Source organism: Suricata suricatta, chromosome 8 (genome assembly GCF_006229205.1).
Source record: "Suricata suricatta isolate VVHF042 chromosome 8, meerkat_22Aug2017_6uvM2_HiC, whole genome shotgun sequence".
In the NCBI taxonomy this organism is placed as follows: domain Eukaryota; kingdom Metazoa; phylum Chordata; class Mammalia; order Carnivora; family Herpestidae; genus Suricata; species Suricata suricatta.
Genome location: NC_043707.1, coordinates 49,923,892 through 49,945,738, shown reverse-complemented (window position 1 = coordinate 49,945,738; position 21,847 = coordinate 49,923,892). Strand labels below are relative to the sequence as shown.

At 50.8% G+C, this 21,847-nt stretch overlaps 1 protein-coding gene and 1 long non-coding RNA gene across 4 annotated transcripts in view; one reads left to right on the top strand and one right to left on the bottom strand.

Moving 5' to 3' along the window:
• The window catches only part of KCND3 (potassium voltage-gated channel subfamily D member 3), a 205,823-nt gene that overhangs the window by 8,396 nt on the left and 175,580 nt on the right, over nt 1–21,847 (bottom strand). For both annotated transcript variants that reach the window (XM_029948475.1, XM_029948476.1), the window contains exon 3: nt 2,234–2,396. In XM_029948475.1, the coding sequence (XP_029804335.1) occupies nt 2,234–2,396 (163 nt within the window). The remainder of the gene's footprint in view (nt 1–2,233; nt 2,397–21,847) is intronic.
• LOC115299147 lies at nt 9,139–20,558 on the top strand. 2 transcript variants are annotated; one of them, XR_003912008.1, is made up of 5 exons: nt 9,139–9,230; nt 9,712–9,986; nt 12,591–13,023; nt 15,836–16,125; nt 20,320–20,558. It is a non-coding gene; the product is annotated as an uncharacterized LOC115299147 (long non-coding RNA). The 2 variants fall into 2 exon arrangements; XR_003912009.1 differs by lacking the exon at nt 20,320–20,558 and adding an exon at nt 16,929–17,076.

Here is a 21,847-nt window from a genome sequence, read left to right as displayed (position 1 = left end):
CAGCTTTCATGACCTCCTGCCTGTGCCATCTCTCCACGGCCACTACATCCTCGGTATCGGACTTCCTTGTCTCATGGTGACACTCAGTGCTGGAAGTAGGTGGTATTCTTGTATTCTTTCTCTCTCTCTCTCTCTCTCTCTTTTTTTTTTTTTTTTGCCTCTCAGAAGAAGCCCAAGGTGAAAGACACAGAGCTGAGCAACCTTGAGGAGAGATAGTATCCAGGTGAGGTGAAAACACTGTAAATATTTACTCTGATTTCAAAGGGAGAGAGAAGAGCATGGGGAGGGAGGCAGAAAAGGAGGGAGTGTCCTCTTTAGCAGCTGGAAGGAGGGGGTAGGTGGAGGCTGGTTCTTTCTGCACAGGGTGGGCTTTTTCAAGTCCCACAGGAAATGACCACTGTTCTGCTGTTGGCAGGGGCAAAACGCCAGGGGGCGTGATGCTCTGAGGGCACAAGGGGCACCGGAGCGGCCTAAAGCCTGAGTGGGCACAGGAGGAGCTGGTGTGTGCGTCGGGGATTCCTCAGACCCTGGCCCACTAGATCACGCGCCTGTGCCAGCCTAGCTCCTGGGGACGGGGTGGGGGGGGTGTTGCTATAGGCCCTCTGGCTCTTCAAGGCCTCGGGCTCTGGTTTGGAAGGCAGATCCCAGCTTCCCCCCAGCCCACTTCCTTCAGAACAGCATAATGATTTTAGATACTGTTCACATTTGCCAGCAGACTTGAACAGGGAACAAGACTTCTATTTCTGGGATGGCAAGCGGGATGGGGGTGGGGAAGCCTGGACCTTGGGTGAAGACATAGGACATGGGCACTGGAAGGGAAGGAGAGGACAGCATAGAGCCAGAAGATGAACCTCAGGCGGGCCGGCAACATGACAGACCCAGGTCGAGATGAGTCAAAAGGTCCCTCCTCACGGGCTGAGGGGTGACCCCAGGGGCACACACAGGGGATCTGTTGGAAGTGTGAGCCAACTGGATTCATTATATAACTGCACAATGTGTAGTATTAAGTATTTTTATGTGTAAATTACCATAACATTTAGCACTTTCATAAACTCTGTGACTTTGTTTCAGTCAGCTTACACGGATATGTTCTGAAGTTCTGGAATTCTCTGATATGTCAAGGAAGCCCTGCTACTTGGTGGAAGGCCTGGAGCAGGGATCAGGGGGTGGGAAAACTACCCAGCTGCACCCACAGGGCCCGCCACACAGTAGGTGCAGGGAATGTTTGTGGAAAGGGAGACAGGAAGAAGGAAGGAAGGAGGGAAGGAAGGAGGGAAGGAAGGAAGGAAGGAAGGAAGGAAGGAAGGAAGGAAGGAAGGAAGGAAGGAAGGAATAAAAAAAATAAAGACACGAAATCTCAGGTCTCAGTAAGTAACTCTTTCCACAAGGTTGCCCCTGTCCACTGTAAGTAACCCAGCAGGGCTCTGCCCGGATGCCCTGGAGGAGAAGGTGCTGCTGAAGGGCACCCTATTTCAGCCCTGGTCAGAAGGGCAATGAACAACTTGGTCTTCCACTTTTCTGATAGGAACCCAGCAGCTTGATAGGCAGATGCCCGCAGAGTACACCAAGGCTGTCAGACCTTCCCCTCACTCTGTGAGTGAATGGGGGTGCCACCCTGCCTGCCTCCTAGTGCACGTGGCCAGCACTCTTCTCAGGGCCAGTGGCTACCCTTCTGCGCATCCGCTGCAGTTCTGCGCCTTGGCCCTAAACACCCCCAGGTGACCCCAGCCTGCTGCGCCGCTCGTTGTGGAACTCAGTGGCCTCCGAATGTTCTCCTTCCTGAGTATTCGTCCTCTCCTCAGCAAATCTATGTTTTGTCCAGATGCTTTGCATCGTAGGGTACCGGAGAACAATTCTGTTCTCCAGTAAGCTCCTGGTAGGGAAGGGCGGGAGGGGTTGGGGGTGGGGAGTTGTGGATCAAGACACTGCTAAGTGTTGGCGGCTGAGATCTTGACAGGGAAGCCATGGCTCAAGGAAACTGCACCCAACATCCAGGAGGGAGATAATCAGCTTCTGGATCACTGAGGGTTTGTGGCACTTGGCAGCCGAGTGTAGGACACTGGTAGGCAGGAAGGGACACAAAGCTGCCTTACCTTCCAAAGCCAGGGGCTGTCTGTGCTGGGATCCACTGGGGCAGTCCAGGCCTTGATGACCCAACTGTGACAGCAGCACAAAGCTGAGGACCGGACCCCTGTCTGATGCTGCCTCCCAGCCTCGCAGGACTGAGGCTTACCTTTTGTGCCCTGCGTTTATCGGCTCTCTGGTTCTGGTGGTAAATCCGGCTGAAGTTGGAAACAATCACAGGAACTGGTAGGGCGATGACCAGGACGCCGCTCAGGGAGCAGATGGAGCCAAAAATCTTCCCTGCAATTGTCTTGGGTACCATGTCTCCATATCTGAGAGAGACAGAGAGAGAGAGAGAGAGAGACAGAGACAGAGACAGAGACAGAGAGACAAGTGTGAGGAAGAAGGGTCACTTGGGAAACAAGCCAGACTTCCCTGCCCATCACTCATTTGTTTATCCATCCATCCATCCGTTCACTCAACAATTGTTTAAAGCACGTATTATATGCCTACTATGACCTAGCCATGAATAAAACGACAAGATCCCTGTGTTCTCAGGGCCCACAACCCACAAGGGGAAAACCATAAACAAGTATGTAAACACATAAATGCACTGACTTGTTTCTGTTTCTAGGAGAAGACGAGAGATAGGTGCTATCCTAGGTGCGGGGAGTGTGGTCAGGAAGGACCTCTCTGAGGAGCTGACATTTCAGCTGACATCTCAAGGTGAAGGACCCCGGTCATGGGACACACTTGGGGAAGAGTGTGCCAGGCAGAGGGAACAGAAAGTCAGAGGCCCTGAGGGCGGAGGGAGTGTGGCCTGCGGCGAGAATGATTACAGACCCACTGGTGGTGGCGCAGGCTCAGAGGGTCGCTTTACCAAAGGAGCTGGAGGCCTCCCCATGGGGTACGGATTTTGTCCCGAATGCAACGAGCAGCCATGGATGAGTTTTAGGAAGAAAAGCAACGTAACCTCATGTATGTTCATAAAAATAACAAGAAATACACCCTCTCTTCATGTGGAGATTTCCAACGCGCAAAGCACTCCTGCACTTAACCTCACACAAGCTCCGTGAACCTTGTGGAACCCTTAGACCCATTGTACAGATACGGGAAGTGAGGTTCATGGGCAGATGGACTGCCGCGTTTGGGGACAGCTGGCATTAAAACCCACTTCTGTTGCTTTCATCTCTTTTCCACTGACCACACTGTCTCAGAGGGCAGCTGTGAGCTCCAAAACCCAGCCCTGTAAGCCTTGGGGTGACTCTGGGACAAGCGCGGTGAGCTCAGAGCTCAGAGAAGCTCTTGTAAGCACTTCACACCCTGGTGGCTGCCCCTGGGGACCAGCTGGCCCGGCGCCTGCACATCCCCAGGCAGGCAGGCCAGAGCCTCTCTCCTCCAATCAATAAGGTGCTCTCCACAGCGGTTAAGTGTTTAGCCTCTTCTTTATTGAGATAAATTAAAGGCCTTATTAAGCAAAGAGCTCTGATGTCTCCTTTGGCCAAAGCCAGCAACACCATCTCCCCCCTCCTCTGCCCTCTCTGTGTTTGGAGGATGACCAGGAATTGATGCCACCAAAACTGTGAGGCTCAAAGTCACCTGGCCTGAGGGGACCCAGGTGTCTGGAGGATGCAGAGAGGATGTGGAAGGGGACTGGGTGCACAGTTTCAGAAGTGTGATGTCCTCCTCGCCTCAGCGCCTGGAGGCTTTTCAAAGGCTACTCAGCTGTTGACACACGTTTGGTGAGTGAATGACTGACCTCGCTGAAGCCTCTCAACACCCTATGAATTAGGCTCCTCTTTTGAAAATGCTCTTCCTTCTCCTTGGGGTCTTGCCCTCTGCGCCGGCTCAAGCTGCCTCAGTCACGCCCTGAAGCCCGAGGTAGCTCTTTCTGGGAACTCTGATGTTAGGTTTGCCTCCTCCGCCATGCTGCTCAAGAGGGGCCTCCACTGGTGGGGTTGGGAACTTGGCTTCCGGACTTAGGCCGCCAGGGTTCAAGCCCCACCCAGCTCACCATCTAATCACCGCCTGACCTTGGGAGGAATGTGACCTGGGGCTTCAGCCTTGTTGTATGTCAAGCAGAGATAAAAAGAGTAACTTGGGCCACGATCCTACTGTGACAGCTACAGCTCTAGAAATGACACACACCCTTACTTTCGCCTAGGCATCCTGGAAACCTCGATCTCTGTTGCTGGGAAACTCTAAAAACACAGCCCATTGTCCCATGGTCAAATCCCCAGGATGAAGAAAAAGGGGGCTGCTCCTAGAGGCGAATCATGTTACTGGGGTTTTCGGGTTTGTGACGGAGAGATGCGCATCGAGTACCCACGATTGTGGGTGGAAATGAAGCGTGGCAGGAGTATGCACGCACGGAGTCAGAAAGGCTACATTTTGGGGTGACTGGGGTGGTGAAAAGTGTTACGGACACAGAAGGGTGGTTTTATCCGCTGGAAGAGAGAACGAGGGGCAGAGCTCCCTGCCGGCAGCTGGCGCAGATGGTCCGCTGGTAACAGATGACGGGGGCAAACTCCCAGGCGCTCTCTGCCTTTCCTACCCAGAACAGGCTTCCTCTTAGAAAAGCCGGGATGCTTGTGGGGAAGAAGCCAGGGCTTGAGGCAGGGGAGGGGAGAGCAGGTGAGGGCCCAGCAGGTGGAGGCACTGAAGACAGCTGGTGCACCTGGCGCGCCCTGGCACACCTGGATCCCGCCCCAGGAGACAGGAGGGATGTGCAGCTGGGACTGTGGAGAACGGCCCATGAGGGCTGGGAAACGACGGTGCAGCGCAGAAATACCAAGAGACCGGAGGCCGAACCCCACTGTATTGATATTTTTGAAGACAGGCAAGGAAGTCGGAGAAACCACAGACCCTCCGGCCTGGCATCCATCAACTCTGCCATCACACTTGCTGGCAGAATTTGAGAGCAAATATTAAATGGGCAGCTTGCGCATCCTTGGTAAATCAGCTGTATTGCTCATTAAGCACCCATCTTGCCAAATCAACCTTATTTCTTGCTTTGAGAGGGTTAACTGGCTGGTTAGAAGGATCTCCTTTAGTGAAAGGGTAAAGACGTCAATGAAATAAAGAATGGATCTAAAGCTAGGTCTCCAGTGGTGTGTTCCAGAAGCTTTCAACAACGTATATAAAGCCAGAGGGAGGCAGCATGGCCTAATGATTGAGAGAGGAGGCTGGAGACTGGTCCCAGGTTGATCCCTAGCCCCACATTACTTACTGGTTAAGTGACCTTGAGAAAGTTATTTAAGCAGAGCCTCACCAAATATAAAATAGGTTTTATATACCTAACTTACAGGGTTGTTGTAATAATTAATGAGATGATTCAGAAGAAGCACTTAATGTTGTCTCTGGGTAAATATAAATTCTCTATAAATAGCCTGTGTGGTGGGTACCTATTGTTTTGTCTGCTAACAGCCTACCCATTTAGGAACTGTGCCCTCCCCACCGTTATGACACAAACTTTGTCCAGAGGAGTTGGTTCTCAGAGGAGCTGCCGTATTCTTACAAACCTTCCCCTACACCCCTGCTCCCACGAGGCAAAGGTAACAAGTTCAGAATGAGGTGCCAGACTCAAGCTGGGCCAATGAGCTCCTTTTCTGGATTCATTTAATAGCTTTATTAACATATAACTTATATATCATGCAGTTCATTCATTTAAATCATATAATTCAGGGGCACCTGGATGGCTCAGTCAGTTGAGCATCCGACTTCAGCTCAGGTCCTGATCTCATGGTTCATGGATTTGAGCCCTGCATCGGGCTCTGTGCTGACAGCTCAGAGTCTGGAGCCTGCTTCCAATTCTGTGTCTCCCTCTCTCTCTGACCCTCCCCTGCTCGTTCTCTGTCTCTCTCTCTCAAAAATAAATAAACATGAAAAAACTTTAAAAATCATACAATGCAACATGTTTCAGCATCTTTACAGAGTTGTGCTGCCATCCCCAGGGTCTAATTTTAGAATATTTTCATCACTGACCCCTCCAATCCCTCCTACCCATTAGTAGTAGGTGACCATCCCACACTCCACCCCTCAGCCCTAGGCAACCATGAAACTACTGTCTCTGGATTTCCTTATTTTGGACACTTCATATAGATGGAATCACACACTAGGTGGCCTTTTGCGTCTGCCTTCCTTCACTTAGCGTGACACGCTAAGGTTTCACGGTGTACCCTTCTGGCCCTTCTCTATCCCCTTTTAGTGCTGAGTAACGTCCACTTGTACAGATGCCCCACATTTTGCGTTTTCATTCTTCAGTTGACAGACATTTGGGTTGCTTCCACTTCGAGGCTATTATGAACAAACTTTGCTCTGAAGGTTTGTGTACAAGTTTTGAGGAGTCACGTGGCGACTCCATGTTTAACAGTGGGGGCACTGCCAGATGCTGTTTTCTAAAGTGGCTGCGCCCTTTTGCATTCCCAGCAGCCTTAAACTGGGGCTCCTCTTTCTCCACAGGTTCACCGCCATTTGTTACTATTTGTCTGCTGAGTCTTGCCCTCCCAGTGGGTGTGAAGTGGTTGCTCATGGTAGTTATGATGTGCGGTCCCCCGGCCAGCTAATGATATTGGTGACTTTTTCCCTTCCTTGGATATTTGCCTTTGAGATGAGACCAGTCTCTTGAAGGAGGTAGGCTGCAGCAAGTCAAACACTAGAGCCACTGGTAGCCACACTTTCTGAGCCATGGAGTCTGAATTCCTGCCCTAATTCTGAGGACCAGCTTCACTTTCACCTTTCCTGTGCCTTCGCTGTTTAATCCTTCTTTGAACTCTGCACACCAATGCATCATTGTTTTTGTTTTAACCTTCTTCTACTCAGATCCCATGATAATGATGATGATGGTGTTGATAAGGGTACTGCTGATTATTATTTTTACAATTAATTTCCTTTATTGAAGTAAAGCTGACATACAATATCCTATTAGCTTCAGGCATGCATCATAGAGATTCAATATTTTTATACATCACTCAACAATCCCCATGATAAGTGTAGTTACCCATCTGTCACCATACAAAGTTATTACAACCTTACTGACTATTCTCTATGCTGCACACTACATCCCCTATATTTCATGACTGGAAGTTTGTGCTTCCTTTTTTTAAAGTTTATTTATTTATTTTGAGAGAGAGAGAGAGAGAGAATTCCAACCAAGCAGGCTCCATGCTGTCAGTGCAGAGCCCTCCTTGGGGCTCAAACTCACGAACCATGAGATCATGACTTGAGCTGAGATCAAGAATCAGATGCTTAACCGACTGAGCCACCCAGGCACCCCGGAAGTTCATATTTCTTAATCCCTTTCATCTATTCCACGTATTTCATCCATTAAATACTGTGGTAATCAACAGTTTGTTTCCTTTATCTATGAGTCTGTTTGTGTTGTGTTTTGTTTGTTCCTTTGTTTTCTTTTTTAGATTCCACACTTCAGTGAAATCACAGAGTATCTGCCCTTCTCTGACTGCTGGTTATTTTAAAGCAAGCTCTTCACATTTCTAAATGACAGCACTACTATGAATTGAGGTCTTTCAGAGTCAAAAGGATTTTAACAGGTTGTAATCATGGGTGAAACCAGCCAGATTAATTTTAACAAAGATGAATGACAACACCGGCATTTTGATTCAAATAATCAATGACTTGTATAGCTGATGGGGAAAAAACAGCTTGAGAGCCATCCGTGTTAAAAATCACCAGGGAAATTTTACTTTGACACAGCCAGCTGCATAACGCAGCTGCTAAAAAGCGAATGTCCAGGGGCGCCTGGGTGGCTCAGTTGGTTAAGCCTCCAACTTCAGCTCAGGTCAGATCTCATGTTTGTGGGCTCAAGCCCTGTGTCAGGCTCTGTGCTTACAGCTAGCTCAGAGCCTGGAGCCTGCTTCTGGTTCTGTGTCTCCTTCTCTCTCTGCCCCTCCCCCTCTCATGCTTTGTCTCTCTCTGTATCAAAAAAAATAAAATAAAACATTAAAAAAATAAAATAAAAAGCGAATGTCCAGAAAGAGGGAGTAGATATTCAGACTTGCTCCTTGGGGCCGACCACTTCTAGGCTGCTGGGTGGAGTTCTGGGCACTGTATCCTCTATTAGACATCGATTAACTAGATCACATCCAAAGTTAGGGTGGTCAATTGTCTGGAACTCTTCTCATGGGGAAATGATCAAGGGGTCAGGGACGTCCGGCCTGAAGAAGGGATGGAGGATGGAAGGACAGATGGGAATCACGCTCTGGAGCCGGTGCTGGGAACTCTACCTGCACCCGTGGGTCCCTCAGTAACCCGTCAGGTAGTGTTAAGCCTCCTTAGGGATGGGGAGCCCATGTCCAGGGACGTGTGTAAGGTCCTCAGGTGGTGGAACTGTCTGGGTTAAAGCCCAGGTTGGTCTGTTTCCATTGCCCGGCTCTGTCCTCCACATCCTGCTCCTCTGGGCAGCGGGTAGTGGGCGAGGATGGTCGTGGGAGCGGGCTCTGGGGGATCAGTGGAGCCCACCCCTTCCCCTGTCTCTGCTGCCTCAGTGGCAGTGGTTCCGTGCGGCAGTTACACGTGTGGACTCTGAGGCAGATCCTGGCTTTGCCACTCGCTAGCTGGTGACTTTGGGCACACCCCTTAGCGTCTCTGACCACAGCTCCTGGGACTGATAAAATAGCAGTACCTACCTTCACACAGTTGTTGCGAGGGATTAGTGAGGGCCTATTTGGGGAATGCTCCATCCTGGCACAGAGCGTGAACTTTATTGGTGTTTGTTAAACCAATCCAGGGCCTAGCCCGCGGCTGCTTCTAGACTGGACGGCAGCAAAAGCCTCCCAACCGGACCTTTCACTTGCACTTTTGTCCCCTTTTCAATTTACAACGAGCCACATTTGTAAAATGCAGGTCCAAGCATGTCCTTCCCCAGCTCACACCTGAATAAAGGTTGGTGGAGTGTGTGAGTTAATGAATAAAACATACCTTGCTATGTTGTTGCCAAAACTACCCGCTTGCGACTCGGTAACCACTCACCACCACATAGCAGCTAATTGTGACTGCGAGGCTTGGCTCCTCATGGGCGGGGCCTTCGTCCCACCTCCTGGGGCCCACCTAGGTTGGGAGCCCTGGGATGCAGGAGCCCACAGTGACTCCCTACGTCCTCCTGGCATCTATGGCCTATTTTCTTTGTGGAATTTTGAGGAAAGAAAGGGGTGAGAAAAGATAAAGAGAAAATGTCATGACCTAGAAAAAAAAATGTAAGGCTTCAGCCTTATTTCCTTTTGTCTTCCTTCGTCATGCAAATAAGGACTCCCTTTCCCCACTCCTGGGCTTGGCTCTGGGAGTGAAGGAAAATAAGGGACAAGAAAGTCCTTCCAGGAGGGACTTCCAGGTACAGATGAGCTATCGAGCTCACCTCAGACCTCCCCTGTGGCCCGTGAGGTGCTGTCTGGCCTGGAGCAGGCGGGGCTCAGGCCCTCATTGCCTCTCTGCCCACCTCTCTTTCCTGGCACATCTTCGGTAATCCGCAGTGATGTCTGGGCTGTGGCAAGAGCCGGAAAGCTTACTGTCCTAATACGGAAGGCTAATTAATTTGTATTAGGGTTTAGGGATAATTAAACTTTTTATCTGAACTTAAGCTGCACAAACCACCCGCCTTGTACAATTAATTGCTGCCTTCACTTCCTCCTCCAGGTACTGAGAGATAAGTGCGAGCCAAGCTCCCTGGTCAGATCCTGCCTGCTTCTCAGGTAGGGGTGAGGCTGCGCATCTGGCAGGGAGTCCGTTCTCTCCTGGGGGTCAGCCGGTGCCCTTTCTGGACCCAGCTGCTGGGAGCTCCATTAGGGAGATGCCTCCTTGAGTTTCTGCAAAGGGGCTGTCTCCACCTCACTGCCACACCTACTTCTGCACCTACCTTCTCCACTGGGAGGCCCCTGGACTTGGTTTCCTCCTCTGCTCCTGGACCCCAGGTATTAGGGGTGCAGATGGGGGATGGAAGTTGTCCTGGTGGGTGGGGCATGGTGGGGAGAGATCTTCTCCGAGCAGGCTGGGCACCATGGCGAGTTCTAGGGACTCGCCTGTGGTCACTTCCTTGCTGAGGGCAAAGGACAATGGTAGACCACCCTGCAGGACCCTAAAACACCAGCCTGGCTGATGAGTTCCTTCTCTTGACAAACCTCTAGTCAGCCACTTTTCGCAATCAAATCCCCTCCCACGAAGTAGGACTGCTGTAACTTTTTTTTTTTTTAGCTCTTACATCATATCAGGTACTGCAAATACATGATCTCATTTGCGCCTTTCAGCAACCCTAAGAAATAGATGCAATAATTATTCTTATTTTACTGATAAGGAAACTGAAGCACAGAGTGGTTAGGTAATATGCCCAAGATCACCTGGCTAGCCAGTGGCAGAACCAGGCCTCTTAAATTCTAAAGTCCCATTACAAAATACTGGTCCCTATAGCCTCAAGCCATGGTCCTTTTAGGAGCCAACATGGTGAGTGCAAGTCTGGTTAGAGAGCAAGGGGGTGGGGGGAGCTCCCGAGGTGATGGCCTCTGGGTCAACAGCTTAGCCACACCCCTACAAACGGCTTTAGCCCTGGGCTCTTGATTCTCTAGGAGGGGGACTTAGGAAATCAAATGAAAGCCTCATATCACTTTTCCTTTCTCCAGCATGCCTTGCTCCCCACCCACTACTGCCCCTAGTCTGGGGCACTTGTCTGGTCGTGTCTCTGCAGTGAAGTACTCTCCTGGGTTCGCCTTCAAAATGGCCCCTGTGCTGAGCCAGGAGCCAAGAGAATGGGTTGGTATTTTGGAGCCTTGAGGTTCCTCTGAACACCTCTGTCTGAGGGGAGAGCTGAGGTGCAGGGCAGGAGGACCTAATAACAATCACTGTAACAATTTGGTAATAATCTTTATTCAGCATCAGTATGCACCATTCGGTCTTCCTAACCCCCATATGAGGTATTATTAGTCTGTTTTTGAAGAAACTAAAGCTGAGAGGGGCTAGGTAAGGTGTGCAGGGCCATCGCCTGGCAGAGCCAGCATTCCAAACAGTCTCTTGTGGCTTCAGAGTGCCCCTCTTTCTCTGCGTACTACTGCAGGGAAGGAGAGAAGTGTGAAGGGATATATTTCTGGGTTCTGCCAGCACAGAGTCCTGGGAAAAGGGGGTGCAGGGTCACAGCCAGTCACAGCTGCCGGGTTCTTGGGCTCTGGGAGTCTGTGGCAATAATCTCCATGTCTTACCCCCTCCGCGCAATTGTGCTGGGTGACAAAGCTCTTCTAAACCCCTGTTTCTCAAACTTCCGCGTGCACTAGAATTACTGCAGAACTTGTTAAAGCACATTGCGGAGCCCCCACCTCACTCAGATTTCTGGTTCTGTAGGTCTGGAGGGGGCCCTGAGCATATACATTGAACCACGCTCCTAAGCACCGCTGCTGGTGGCCACCTGGGGAACATAGTTTGAGAACCACTGCTCCAAAGCATCCTCTCTCCACAGGTCACAGATCTGCAGACTCACAGAATGTCAGAGGTGCAAAGGGCTGCCAGGAACCAGCCTCGGGGCAGCCATTGCACCAATGAGGAAACAGATCCCGAGATCAGAAATCAGGCGGCTGGGCCTTTCTGATGGCCCAGAGAAATGCCCTGCTCATTTTGTTTACTCCACATGCATGCAAAGCTGCATGGGCCCACACGTTTCCACCCCTGACCCTCCGGATTGATTGATTCATCAAACATCTGCTGGGTGTTTACCCTGTGTCCCTCACTCTGCTAGGTGCCCAGAGATACAAAACTAAATAGATAGACTCTGCCCACATGTCCCCTGAGCTTACGATCTCCGGGAGGGTAGACAGGCATTGTGACGATGGTTCAATGTCATGATGCTACGAAAAGAATGTGCACAGGGTCCTGGGTGAGCATTAAGGAGGAGGCTCTAAGTCAGGCTGGGGGCGTGGTGGCCAGAGGCCCTTCCAGAGGTGGCAGCACAGGCTGGCTTCTTGAGCTGTGAAGCAGGAAGGCTTGCCCAAGGAACATAAGAAGTTATTGGCTGGAGGAAAGGGCAGATGGGAGATAAGGCTGGAGAAGTGGTCACAGAAAGGGTCCTTCTGGGTTAATCCAAGGACTCTGAGCCCTCTCCTAAAAGCTGTGGGAGCCGCCTATGGATTGTAAGTGGGGGAGTGACGTGATTAAGTATTCCTCTTTGAAAGAGGACCCTGGCAGCATAGTAGAAGATGGGCTGGAAGGGGATGAAGGCAGAGGCACGGAAACCAGTTAAGAGACTGCAGTGCCCGTCCACACAGGAAATGACAAGGCCTGAGCCAACGTGGTGGGTAGAGATGGGAAAGAAGGGGTAGGGACATAGTGTTTATGAAGCAGAAGCTGCTGGACTTGGTCAGTGACACGGTGGGAGGCTGGAGGGAAGGGAACACAGGGTGGCACCAGGCTCGGGAGACGGGCAAACTCCGTGTCCATCTCTAGCCCAGCTCCCTCATGCATTGGGCTCCTCCAGGACTGCAAGCCTTTAGCCCTTTCCTCTGCTGGAAATGATCTCTCTCTCTCTCTCTCTTTCCCAGGCAACAACTACTCATCTTTACAGATGCTGTTCAAATGTCACCTCCTTCAGCAACCCCACCCCAACCCCCAAGCAGAGTATCACTCGCTCGTCTGTCTTTCCATCTCCATCAGAATGCTTACTCCTCTGTGTGGTGATACAATGCCCTGAAATGGCTCTTCCCTGTTCCTCAGTTAGATAAGTACAGGCTGAGCCCAGGGCTGCCTATCTCTGCACCTCCACTGCCTGGCACGTTGCATGATGCCCGGTAGGGACACAATCGTTCAGAGCGAATAAGACATGCCGCTCTGGTGTGTGTTCCACGGACTGGAGTGGACCCCTGGGACTGGCTCCTTCTGGAATCAGACCGCAGGCTCCAGGAGGGGAGAAGTGTATCCTCAGTACCTAGAACCATGCCTGGCACAGGATATGTACTCGGGATATTTGTTGAATGAGTGAGTGAACTATAAGCAGATTAGCAATAGAACTGCTGACTCTAGCAGACCAGATTGCCAGGGAGCCCTTCAGCTGCAAAACATCTAAATCCTGAATCAAATATACTTTTTGATGCATTGCTGGGTTCGCTTGAAGTAGGGGAAACCCATTTTACCCCCAGTAGAAAGGAACAAACCACACCTGGGAGGAGGGAGTAGTAAGCAGAGGGAGGAACACCATTACTCCGACGGCATGTGCCAACATCACCTGTGACCTGTGACCTGTCCCTCGAGACAACCTTGGTCCAATAGCAAAAAGGGACACTCTCAGAGCCTTCAAGTAAAGCCAGACCTGATCAGTGAGTGAAAATGCTCCCAAGAATGGTCACACTCTCTGGCTTCTGGGAAAATCAGATTTAAATCCTGTCCAGAGGAAAATATCCTTAACCCAGGCCTTCAGGATTCCTACTGATTAAGATCAGGTACATAGGAATTTGCTTAAAAAAAGCAAATCATAAAGAAGCAAGTAGCCACGAATGAGGGTCAACAGAAGAAAACCAATGATGGATTTCCGTGCCCCACCCCCACAAACTTCAGATCCTGAAATGGAGAGGCACGAAGAGTTACATAGGAAATGTTTTTTCCAAAATAAAGGATGGCATTGCAAAGATGAGCTGGCAAGAGCTCACGGTCAGAAATCATCAGTCACATCTGAAAAAGAACCCAATGGAGTTTCCAGATGTGAAAGAATTAAATGCTAAAATTAGTCATGACTTAAATCAACAGATTAACCTTCATGGGTTCAGTCTCTGGAGCCTGGACTCTGGAGCCTCCACCTCCCAAATCCTTGAGGACCCCCATGTGGTCACTCAGTCCCAAAGCCCTTGTACCTGGGTGTATTTGGGTCATGACAGGTAGGAAGGCAGTGAAGACTGTGTCTGCAAACAGCCATGTCACCAAAAGAGGCCACCACATCACAGTGCCGAAGGAAGCTATTCAGACACAGCCCCTTTTGCTCTCACAGCTCCCAGGAAAGACACCCTGGCATGAGCGAGTATAGACAACAAGCAGACAGCAAAATAAAGACAACTAACTGATGTTATAACTAGATAGAAACACCGGCCGGCCGCCCACCTTCGTGTAAGAACCAGGAAAGGAGATGTAACCATATTCATTACTGGTCTCCTGTCAATGGCAAAATATTCAAATGAAAATTGGGATTTGGTTATTTCTGGGGACACTTCCCAAACCCCATTCAGTTGCTCCATGCACACTGAATGGGCCTTGGTCCAAGTGTGACCTTCAGAAGGCTGATGCTGAAGGGCTGGGGCCCCAGAGATGGAGAGACCATCCTGTCCTGACTAGACCCAGCCCTGGGCCCAGTAGCGACACATGTGCCCTTGTCTGGGGCATCCATGGGCCGGGATTCACGCTGCTGTGTCCAAAGTCCCCACCCCCGTCTCCACAGGCACGCTCTTCCGGAAACTGGGCCTTGCTCAGTCATTCTCCCCAACCTCAGGCCCCAGGAGACCTGTCCCCACTGACCCCCTCCACACTCTCTCGGGAGTCAAGGTTGACAAGAAAGAGCCATGACGAACAGCCTGGAACAGCACAGGCGTCTGGTCAGACCCCAGTAGTCCCTCCGAGACCTTGTCCCGCAGGCCCGGGCCATCTGCTTCTCTTTCTCCATATGTTCATCACAACAGCCTTTCTCCCCAGGGCGGCCCTCGGCCTTCTGCCGCCCTGGACTGGCATGCATTTCTCAGACAGTGAGGAGCTGCCTTAACTCTGAAGTGGAGCAGGACGAGCCATGACAGGCCTGCGGTTATGGCCTGTGTGGGCACCTGTTGCGGAAGGCGTGGGCCGGGTTTGGGGAGAAAGACTGAAGGGCCTGCAAAGTCTGTGGAGCGGAAGTGGGGGCGTGGCCAGAGTCCGACAGCAGACCGCACAACCAAAGGGGACGGAACAGCGAGGTGACAGTCCATGGGGAGCAGGCAGCTGGGGCAGAGGTTGGAGTGAGCAGGTGGAAAAGCACACAGGTTCTTATGGACCGAATACTTGTTGATGTGGACTTTCTCTGAAGGGCTGGTCACTTTCTTGAGTGGCTCCAGTGACATGGTGGCAGAGGGGATGGGCAGGAGGGGTGTGGGCGGGACCCAAGGGTGCAGAGCTGAGAGGAGTCTTATTTTATTTACTTATTTAAAGATTTTTTAAAAGTTTATTTATCTATTTTGAGAGAGAGAGAGAGAGAAAGTGCAAATGTGGGAGGGGCAGAGAGAGGAAGAGAGAGAATCCCAAGCAGGCTCCACACTGCCAACTCAAAGCCTGACCCCAGGTTCGAACCCACGAGCCTAACTGACTGAGCTACCCAGGTGCCCCTATTTTATTTTATTTATTTATTTATTTTGAAAGACAGAGTGTGAGCAGGGGAGGGGCAGAGAGAGAGAGGGGGACAAAGGATCGAAAGCAGGCTTTGTGCTAACATCAGAGAGTCTGATATGGGCTCAAATTGATACACAGCAAGATCATGACCTAAGCCAAAGTTGGACTCTCAACCACTCAACCGACTGAGCCACCTTGGTGCCCCAGGACTGAGAGACTTCTTAGCCCCAGGCCAGAACAGATTGAGGGGCTAAGTGATGTGGCCACTGGATCCTATATATGGCCACCAGATGTCCTACTCATTATATAACCTGGCTCTGCTGTCCAGACAGAGGCCCCTCCCTTCTACCCTGTAATGTCTAGCACTGCCCTCCCTCATCTTGGGTGTTCTCCCTCCCCCACCTCCCGCCCCACCGCCTAAGGACCAAAACTGGTCTCCCTCTTCCTTTAGGCCTTATCAGAACTGCTCTTTGTCCCCACTGTCGAAGAGTCTCAAGATGGCATGGGGATCCTCTCCAGGGTGGCCTGTCAGCCTCTTCTCTACCCTCCGGGGACCTCCGATGCACCAGCCTTGGGGTCAGACAGACGTGTGCTTACGTCCTGGCTCTTCCTACTCAGCTAAGACCTCAGGCAATCAAGACTGTCCTCAGTTTCCTCATCTGAAAAATGGCATTGCGGCGAGCTACCTCGCAGGCTTGTTACGAACGTTCACGTCTGTGAAAGTTCTTTATCAACAGTGTGGTGAGTTTAGTTAGAACTAGTTCTATATATAGTTTATGTTACCATATATATGTAAAGTCTAGTAATCCATATATATAACTAGTTATAATTATGTAACTATGTACAACGAGTCATAACTCAGCTATAACTGAGAGCTTAGTCATTCCTCTGCACGGAACAATCTGGGTCATGGATGGGCTCCTCACATTGTCAGTCTACCTGTGACTTGTACCTGTAGGCCCCAGTCCTGTGGTGGGAGCGGCAGAGTGTGGCTGCCCTCCTCAGAGCTCCTCAGTCATGCCGTGGCTCCCCATTGCATTTGGCCTATGCTGGAGGCCACTACTTCACACCTACCTGTCCTCCCTTCCCTGGCAGGCCCCAGGCATGGGAGAACACGGTGTCATGCCAAGAACATGGGCTTTGTGTTGGACACTTGCTTCTCTCTCTCTCTCTGTGCAACTCTGGGCTGGCAGTGTAGCCCTATGAGCGATCCCTTGCTGGTAAAACCAGGAACAACGTGTCTTTGCGGGGGCCAGTCCCTACGCAGTCACAGACCCAGCACGGCATTTACACAACTGTGGATTAATGCCATTCTCCCCACTAGGTGGGAGACTGCATGAGAGCAGGCCTGGCACAGCACAAGGCACACAGTAGGTGCCTCATGAATGCAACCTCATGGTCATGAAGAGGGGTGCTCTCCCTTGTGTGTCCCTTCAGCACAGGCACGGTTGGGATGTTAGATGAAATTCAGCCTTGAGCCAGTAGCGGAACTAAATTCCTGAGTCTCCCAAGACACTTGACTATTATCTCTAACCTCATCTCAGGCACTTAAAACCCTGCTCCAGGGCCTGCGGCCAAGTTGATGTTTCTGCTGAGCTGTGGGAAAGCCCAGAAGGATCCTTCGGCATCTTACACGCGGCAGCCCCAGGGTCAGTGCTTCTGGGTCTGGTCTGATTTAGTCCCATACGTTTGCTGAGCCTTTGTCACTCCCCTGGAGTGTTTCTCTGGTTCTGGAAGGTGGACATGAGCTGTGCACTGGACTCTGTCTTGCCTGACCGCACTCTCAGTGGCCAGGGAAGGAGAGGGTGCCGGGGCCACTCCCAGGGCTCTCAGTAGATCCCTGGCCTCCCACACCTGCCTGGAAGGGACACAGCCATCTTTTTGGCCTCTGTCATTAGTCTCTGGGTCTCAGAGCCATTGCCCTCCCCCCCCCCCCAGTGCCAACCCCAATGCCTGCAGGGTAGTGAGGTCATCACATGGTTGCTGAAGAAAAGGATGTTTATCTGCTCGGTCCAATCTGTTCCAGCTGGACTTGCCTGGGCTGAGGTCCGCTAGGAAGAGGAAGGATAATCTTGGGCTGGTTAGAGCTGGTCCTTGGGGCTGCTGGTTGAATATGCGTGCGTGTGTGCATAACATAGTGTTTCCCACATCCCTCAAACCCCAGATGGACACATCACTTCCTCCTCACCCCTCCAGAGCAGTACTCTGACATTCACCCCCGCACATGCACTCACACCCGATCAGAGCTGGAAGAAACCTAAAATATCCTGTGTCGCATGCATACTGAAGGATTATGTGGGAAATGATGCATCTCTGGAATGTGCTTTAAAATACCCCGGGAATGAAAGGCACGTGAGGAGAGACAAGATACACCGAGGTAGGTAGGTCCGTGGGGCTTCCTTGACTACCCCCCTACTTTGGTATATGTTGGATATTTTCCGTAATAAAAACTTAAAAAAATAAACCTAGTTCCAAGAAGAACTATCTACTCCAACCCCCTCATTTTCAGAGATGGCTAAAGCCCCTGCTCATTTTTCACGTAGGACCAACAGCCCTGCAAACTCCCTTCTTGCTTAGTTAATGTTTCAGGGGGGCAGGGCTTGCGCTGCCGTTAGGTTCTTACTTCCTGAGGGCAGGGCTGTGTCCTTTGCTAGTTTGTATTCTCCTATAGAGCTATTAAAAAAAAAAAAAAAACCCAAAACCAAACAAACAAAAAAACTCACAAAGAACAAAAACAAAAACAGGGCTGGGTGAACTGGAAAGCACTCAATAAACACCCGAGGCCCGGAGATGCCCAGCCTTTGCCCCTGGGACCAAGACCTCCTTCATGTTCCCGTGTCCTTGGCCTGTCACTCCTCCACCCTCACCCCTTCCCAGGTCCTCTCTGGCTCTTGCCAAGATGACTGGAGATGCTTTGTCAAGGGCTCCCGTTTCCGTGGTGATCTGAGCCTTCCGTAGTCCCAAGCGGTGTGCTCTCCATGTCGTCACTATTTAATTTAACTAGATCTGGAAGGCGGCTATGCTCTCCACTATACCACCAACACTAATTTAACTAGATCTGAATGGAGAAAGGCTCATGGGCTTGGGCCCTGCATCTCTCAGACTCCCCCGACCACAATGCGACCACACACACACACTGCATTGTAATGGGGCCTCTGTACTCTGGACGCTTCCCTTATAACATTTTGCCCCACACTCTTCAATTCACCTTCAGAGCCGTGGGCTTCCTGGGGCTGGGACTGCAAGGAAGGGGACGAGCTGGCCAGTCCCAAGGCTTTGTGTGGCTCTACATGACGCTCCCCATTGGTAACTTCTGTGGGACACAACTGCCCCCAAGCGAAGACCATGAGCAGGGCACTCTTCTCCCTGGCCAGGAGCATGTGAGCCAAGCACCAGGCCCAGGCCCAAGGACTCTGTGAGCATTCTCGTACTGACTGACTCCCCCAACGACCCCAGGACACAGTCTGTGATGATCGCCACTTTGCAGATTAGGAAACTGAGGCTCAGCAAGGAGAAGTAACAGTCCCCAAACTACACAGGTAATGGCAGAATTGGAATTGGTGCCCACGCTATTGCCCACTGCCTTGCCTGAGGGAGGGATGCTGGACCCAGAACACACGGCTCTGACAAGGCTGCATGGTCCCCCGTCCCTGCCGACACAGCACTTCCCCTGTGGCCCCTGGAGGGCCTGTGCACGCAGCTGTTGGGACGGGCGAGCCCGCTGCAGGGTGATGGTCTATCGAATGAGGGGGCAGAGTGCTTCTGGGCTGCAAAGCAGAGGGCAGCCTAGGGGACAGGCAGGGTTTATTTATGTGCTTCCTCTTCATCAAAGGGCCCCTTTACAAATGACTCAATCGACTGTTAATCTTGATGAAACAGCAACCCCGGTGGGGAAAAAGAGCATTAGAAAAATCTGCAAGAGGAAAACGCTTGCATCTCAGCCTCGGTCCACTGGAGAGGGGACACATGGGGACACTGTGGGGAGGAACTCTTCCAGGACCTGGCAAAGGGCCATGGCCACAACCTGGGCACGTACCCAGAGCCAGGCTGGGTCCCCTGCCCCCCTGCCCCTACCCTGCCTGGCTTCTCAGTCCACATTCCCTGTCTCCTGGTGGGTAGGATCTCCCATTGAGCCTCACACAGTCAGACTGAGACACACACCCACTGTGTGTTAATGAGCTCCTGGGTGGACAGTGTGAGAATTCATTTTAGAAATATTACCAGGTGCAAAAGGAGAGTCCTCGAGGGGCTTAAATCCACTCCCTTTACAGAGCTTGGCTCAGCAGAGGGCTTAAACTTCAGGGAGAAAGCAAACTTTTTACTTGAAACCAAGATTGCAGCTGGGAGGAGAGGGACACAGAGGGTCCGTCCAGTCTGCAGTTCGCTGGGCTTGGAGCAAGCGTTGAAGCGAATTCTTGCTGCTGCAGGACAAAAACACAGCCACTGGCTTGTGGCGGGGGTGGGGGTGGGATGTAATTACTGAATGTGTTTATGTTTTCATAATCTCAGAGGTCTGGGACCAAAGTGCTCTGGAAAGGCTGCGGGGTGATTTCCCGGAGGCAGGGGGACAAGGAGGCAGGAAGGGGAGAGAGGAAGGTGGGGAGCAGTCACTGTGGGGTTCCCATTAGGCCTCATCGGGACCCCCCTCCCTCCCAGGCCAGGTGAGCCCAGCAGCCCCCCTCGGGCACTCTCTCCGGGGGGCACATCTGTCCCGACCTAGATGCTCACCTGCCTCTTGTGCACTCAGCTCTGCGAGGAGCAGATGTTTCCTCAGAAACAGGGTCACTCGAGCGGGCCCAGGGAGCCCCGCCCCAGTGGGGAGCACCTGCTCAGCTGGCCTGCCATTTCCACTCAGGGAGTTTTGTTTTGACGAGGAGGCTTTCTTGTGTTGTTCTGACCTTTCCTGCTCCTCTTTTCTATTCCCAACCACGGAAGACTGAGAAAACTACAGGCTTCGGGCTCCAAACAGTCTTGATTCACCTCTTGTATCCTCCACCTGGGGGAATGCTTGACTTGGTCCGTTTCCGACTCTCCTTTTCCCGTCTGTAAAATGGGAATACTCCTATGTGCTCACCTCACCCGATCACCATAAGGAAAAATGAGACGTGACATCTGCTTCCAGGAATGGACAACTACGCGATTTGAATAAACCCTTCCTTCTGAGGACAAATAAAAAGTTGGATGAAATACAACAAACATCTTAGATCATTAATGGGGAATCATCGGGCCATAATCTCTGAGGAGGGGAGAGCTCAGAGAGGAGAGCCCAGTACTTGACCCCACTCTTGCCTTTGAAGAATAAATTAATCCACAAGTCACAGTGACAAAAATGAGCTGTGGATTTTGCAGTATCCCCTCTCCCCTCCAAGTGGGAAGCCTGAACAAATACTCTCCACCTCTTTCAAAGTCAGGGTCCTGAAGGGCTTCACTCTCAGAGTAAAGATGAACAGCCTTGAATCTGGGCACAGAAATTCAGATTAAGGTGGTCTTGGACTGGTGGCATTCCCAAGTGCCTGGCAGAAGCAAATCAGAATTCTCTCTGAAGAAAAAATACTCCCATCCTAAGCTACAAATTACTCCTTTTAATAATGTTGAGGGGCACCTGGGTGGCTCAGTCGGATAAGTGTCTGATGTTGGCTCAGGTTATGATCTCATGGGGCTTGAGCCCCTCATTGGGCTCTGTGTTGACAGCTCAGAGCCTGGAGCCAACTTCAGATTCTGTGTTTTCTGTCTCTCTCTTCTGCCCCTTCCCTGCACACGTGCTCTCTCTCTCTCTCTCAAAAATAAATATATTAAAAAATAGAAACATATTGTCCAGCACAGAGTCAAAGAACACAGGGAAAGATAACACTATGAGAACCAGAAGAAATAACAGATAACAAAGAGATGCACATACACTTGAAATGGAATTATTGCCCAGAGATACAGCTATGTTTACAATTCAAAGGAATAAATGGCAAGCTTGAAAATGTTGTCAGGGCATAGAAACTAAAAAGCAGATCTAGCAAATTTTGAAGAAATCCAAACAAATTCTAGACCTAAAAATCCACCACAGCCCAAACTAAGCCCTTGATGGATGGAGTTGAGTGCAGATTAGGTGCAGCTGAAGAGAAAATCACTGCGCTAGAAGTCAGAAGTGCTATCCAGAACATAGCACACATGAGAAAGTACTCGTGCCTTGTTCAAAGGCCAGACATGCAGATGTAGGAACTCAATACACATTAGTTCCATTCTATTTTCTCTTTTGAGTACTAAAAAAATATTTATTTCAGGAAGTCTTTTCTGATTCATCTGGCTCAACATCCATCACTCCCTTCTTCTGAATTTTCTCAGCATCTTTGTATTTATTTATTCATATCACCAAGAACTCATTTACTTCTTGTGATCAATCAATGCAAGAATGAGTCACACTCCAAACTGTGCCTCTTGGTCAAAAGTCTCCTGGTCCACAAGCTCATTCCTC